We start from the raw sequence: 4530 nt of genomic DNA on the forward strand, positions 1-4530 counted from the left end.
ACACACACACACGCACCCCCCCACACACACACAAACAAACACCACATCTTGCCGTGCTGACCACGCCCAGTTGTTTATGTTTTTTTTCTTTTTTGCGCGCGTGGCAACGTTATTTGTTCATCATATCCGTCAACACGTGCAAATTGGACCTTGACACGCATATCTAGAGGCTTGCACAATCACAATCACACACACACACACACACACACACACACACACACACACACACACACACACACACACACACAATCACACACACTGTGTCGCGTACCTTTGCCTTTACCCCTCCCCCACTCCCTTCAGTCAACCCCACCTTCCCACCTTCTGCCTGGTGCACATCCAGCTCACAACAGCAACAACAACAACAACACAAGCAGCGCCACCACGCAACCATCTGATTTATGCTGTCGGCTGCGTCTCTCCACGCGAATGGAATCCTCGTGTAACATTCACAACTTTTCTTCTTAACCAACCCGCCCATACACCCCATTACCCGCCCCTTACCCATTTCCCCCCAACCCGCCGCTACTCTTTGGTGCTGCGCGGTGTGAACTTTGTGTCTTGGATCCAAGCTCCTGGTAAGCGCTCGCTCGCGGTCGTGTGCATCTGTGCGCATCTGTGCGCATCTGTGTGTATCTTTGCGCTTCTGCGTGGATACACACGTGTGCGTGTACGTGTGTATCCGTGACAGTCAGTGATGCGAGAGAGCACGCGTGAGTGCTTCTTCTTCACGTGAGTGCTTCCTCCACTTCTGGCCCTCCATATCCACACACACCTGCGAACGCGCGCACGTGCGTCGTCAACATACCCCCACCATCCTCTCCAGCACAACCATACACTAACAGGCGCATGTGTGCGTCAGCCTCCACTGCACTCCCCATCACAGCTACTCTGACAGATGCACGCACGTGCGCCACCCTCCACCACGACACCCGCACCACACAGCTACACCTTCACGCACACGTGCATCAGCAAACATGCTAGCACCACCTCTCTCCCACCCTTCTCCCACCATCACCACACGCGAGTGCGCGTGTGTGTGTGTGTGAGTTAACCCAACTTGAGGCTCACAGACAGGCGCAACTAGCGTACGCGCCGTCTCTGCTTCCCTTTGACTCACATTGTGCCGATATCATGCGCGTGTTCTATGTGTGCGTGTGTGTTTCCATCACTTGTCTCCTTCCCCGCCTCTCTCGCGTCGCTTTAGGGAACCGATACCGCTGCCCCCTTGGCGGCCGCATTGTGCGCTGTCGCCTCCTCAGCACCGCCACCACTGAAACTGCCACAATGTCGCCCCACCCGAAGCGCCCCAAGCTCTGTTCCTCTCCCGTGCAAGAGGAGACACAGGAGCAACAGCAGCAGCAAGGGACGTCGCAAGACCAGCAACAGCAGCAACAAGGCCAGCAGCAGCAAGGGACGCAGCAGCAGCAGCCGCAGGAGCAAGGCACGTCACAAGACCACCACCAGCAGCAGCAGCAGCAGCAGCAGCAGCAGCAGCCGGGTCCGATGGCAGGCGTGCTCATGGGCGATGCCATGGATGAAAGCGACGACTATGACGACTATGACGACTATGACGACGACGGTGACAGCGATGATGACGGTCATGGCAGCGACGGCGACAACGACGACGTCAACGACGACGACGACGACGACGGCCTCACAATGCGTGACGTGCCTGTCGTGACCCAGCCTGATGCGCTTCTGGCCGCACTGCGGCAATCGCTGGCACCCGTGGACCGCGCACTCCGCTCTAACCACCGCGGCCGCAGCACACCGCGGGTCAAGCAGTCCGAATCACCGCCCCCGGACGAGGCCTTGAAGAGGCGCATGGTGCGGCTGAAGAAGAACACCGCTGCACTCGGCGCCGGCGACCTCAAGCGGAAGGAAATGGAGGACCGCTTCCGCGCCGACGAGCGCGACGGCCGGCTGTCGAGCGAGCCCGTGTATGGCGCCATGGCAAGCTGCATGCGGCCCGTGACACCAGCACCGCGCCTGTTTGAGCTGGCAGACGTGCGCCGCGTCCCACGCACGACGCGCCGGTGCAAGAGCGAGCCGCGAGGCAACAAGCCCCGCCTGCACTTTATGGGCCGTCCCCGACGCAACTCCCTCTGAGGTGATCCGCGCTTGTGTATATGAGGTGTATGTGTGTGTATATGAGGTGTGTGTGTTGTTGTTGTTGTTGTTGTTGTTGTTGTTGTTGTCGTTGTTGTTGTTGTTGTTGTTGTTGTCGTTGTTGTTGTTGTTGTTGTTGTTGTTGTTGTTGTTGTTGTTGTTGTTGTTGTTGTTGTTGTTGTTGTTGTGTGTGTGCTTTGCGTGTTGTTGTTGTTGTTGTTGTTGTTGTGTGTGTGCTTTGCGTGACCCATGTTTCAATTGTGTTGAGCGCCTCGCGCCCCCGCGCCCCGTCTCTTCAACTCACTGTTCTCACACCCCCCCCTCCCAAATTGCCCATCTGGTGTATGATCTGCATGCGGGAACAGTGGCCTCCCCCCCACATGCGTACATATGCGTATGACTCACGCCTCCTTCGCCGTCATCACGATGGCTCCTGGCTGCCGCAGCATTCACCTCCATTCAGCCAGCCCTGGCGTGTGTTCCTGCCGTGCATGTTTCGCGTGTGCATTTTTTTTTGTGTTTTTTGTTTGGTGGTGTCGTGTTGTGTGTGCGTGTGTGTGTGTGTGGATGTGATGTTTTTGCGGCTGCGGCCTGTTTGCTGTCCACCAACTCCACCTCCTTGGATCTCTCTCTCTCTCTCTCTCTCTCTCTCTCTCTCTCTCTCTCTCTCTCTCTCTCTCTCTCTCTCTCTTCTACATCTCTCCTCACCTCTTCTCCTCACCATTACCATATTTACGTCTCCTCCCCCGTGTGCGCGCGTGTGCACTTATGTATTCGCTTGTGCTCTGAGAGCTATTGTTCCTCCTCCCTCTTCCCCCTTGCATCCCTTGCACAGATGGTTGCGTTTGTAACGCTGCCATGTGTTTGCGAGGACACGTCCCGTGTTTGTCACCTCACCCCTCACACCCTTCCATCTTTGAGAGCTTTGTGGCTGTGGCTGTGCCTGTATCTATCTGTAGGCGTGTTGGTGTTGGCTACGCAGCGCCGCGATCGTCTTGTTCGCTGGCGTGCTTTTGTTCGCTGGTGTGCTGTGTTCGTTGGTGTGCTTTGTTTGTGTGTTTGCGTGTTTGAATGTTGCCAGAAAAGCGTGCGCGCTGCGTCTGTTAACTGTTGGAGAAATACAAAATCCAAAAAGGAAGAAGCCTGAACATGGCGCAAGACAACGGGGTGGTGCACACACATACACACTGGTAGGCGGAGTGAGCAAGCCAAACATGGACGCAGACAGACACAGACACAGACACAGACACAGACACCGACACACACAGACACAGACACACACAAAGGTTGTGCGTGTAAGACAGCAGAAAAATGCATGCATGCACCGGGTGCGATGGAAAGCGATGTGTGCCGACCATAGCTGCTCGGTCGTGCAGGTTGACAGCTGTAATCGAGGGATGCAGAAGAGAACGTGGGTGGCAGTAAGAGAGAAGCGGAGCCCAGCAGACACACACACACACACACACACACATGTCAGTCGAATAGATGGGCAAAGGGTGCACAGAGAGACAGAAAGTGAGGGAGAGTACATGCGTCTGGATTGTGTGTTTGCGTGTGCGAGAGAGAGAGTGTGTGTGTGTATGTGTTTGTGCTTGTTCCAGGGAACAAAATGCAACGGGTTGTGCACAGAAACAGCAAGTATGATGTGCAGCAACCACAAGAGCAAACACACACACACACACACACACACACACACACACACACACACACACAAGCGCACAAGCACACACACACACACACGCACAAGCGCACAAGCACACACAAAGGCACACACATAGACACAAGCATGCACACCCTGACCTTGGATGGAGAACGAGTCGACGAGCGTGTGTGCGGGAAAGAGGAAATCACCCGACACATCTGGGGGTGATGCACGCCTGTGGGGTTGCGCAGCGAACAAGGGTGCATATCTGCGCAGGCAGTGGCTCGACGAACCACGCAGTGTTAATGTACACAACAAGCCCTGCGTTTTGTCGACAGTTGCATATGTGTGAGTGTGTGCGTGTGCGTGTGTGCGTGAGTGCGTGCGTGTGTGTACATGCATGTGAATGTGAGAACTGGTTGTGGAGGGAGCGGGCATGGGGCTGCTATTAGTGGTGAGAGTGCTCGTCAAATGTGGGCACAATTGAATACAAGAATGCACAAGAATACAGCCACCAGCAGCAGCAGTGACAACAACAACAACAACAACAACAACAACAACAACGACAACAACATTTGTAACTACACAACAACCACAAAAAAACAACAACAACAACATTTACGCCCGTACAATTACGAATTACATTACCGTTATTGTCAACGGAACGGTCCCGGGCTTTAAAACCAGTTTAAAAAAAAACGGCAATCAAACACCTTAAACCACTTAACCAATTTTTACTATAAATTAAACAACAGCGTATGCCAACTACGAACAAC

The 4530-nt window shown here is 54.4% G+C and overlaps 2 protein-coding genes across 2 annotated transcripts; one reads left to right on the top strand and one right to left on the bottom strand.

Moving 5' to 3' along the window:
- Positions 1–898: 898 nt before the first annotated feature.
- Positions 899–2210, top strand: PTSG_06799 (uncharacterized protein; the record flags this gene model as incomplete). Its single annotated transcript, XM_004992140.1, has 2 exons — positions 899–908; positions 1208–2210. The coding sequence occupies 2 exons, from the start codon at positions 899–901 to the stop codon at positions 2110–2112; spliced, it is 915 nt and encodes a 304-aa protein (XP_004992197.1). The 3' UTR covers positions 2113–2210.
- A 674-nt stretch (positions 2211–2884) lies between these two features.
- Positions 2885–4329, bottom strand: PTSG_06800 (uncharacterized protein; the record flags this gene model as incomplete). The annotated part of the gene is made up of 4 exons (XM_004992141.1): positions 2885–3140; positions 3438–3496; positions 3913–3989; positions 4256–4329. 4 exons carry the CDS (start codon positions 4327–4329, stop codon positions 3087–3089), a joined length of 264 nt encoding a protein of 87 aa, XP_004992198.1. The 3' UTR covers positions 2885–3086.
- Between the last annotated feature and the right edge of the window lie 201 nt (positions 4330–4530).

This window comes from Salpingoeca rosetta (genome assembly GCF_000188695.1).
Source record: "Salpingoeca rosetta unplaced genomic scaffold supercont1.17, whole genome shotgun sequence".
In the NCBI taxonomy this organism is placed as follows: Eukaryota; class Choanoflagellata; order Craspedida; family Salpingoecidae; genus Salpingoeca; species Salpingoeca rosetta.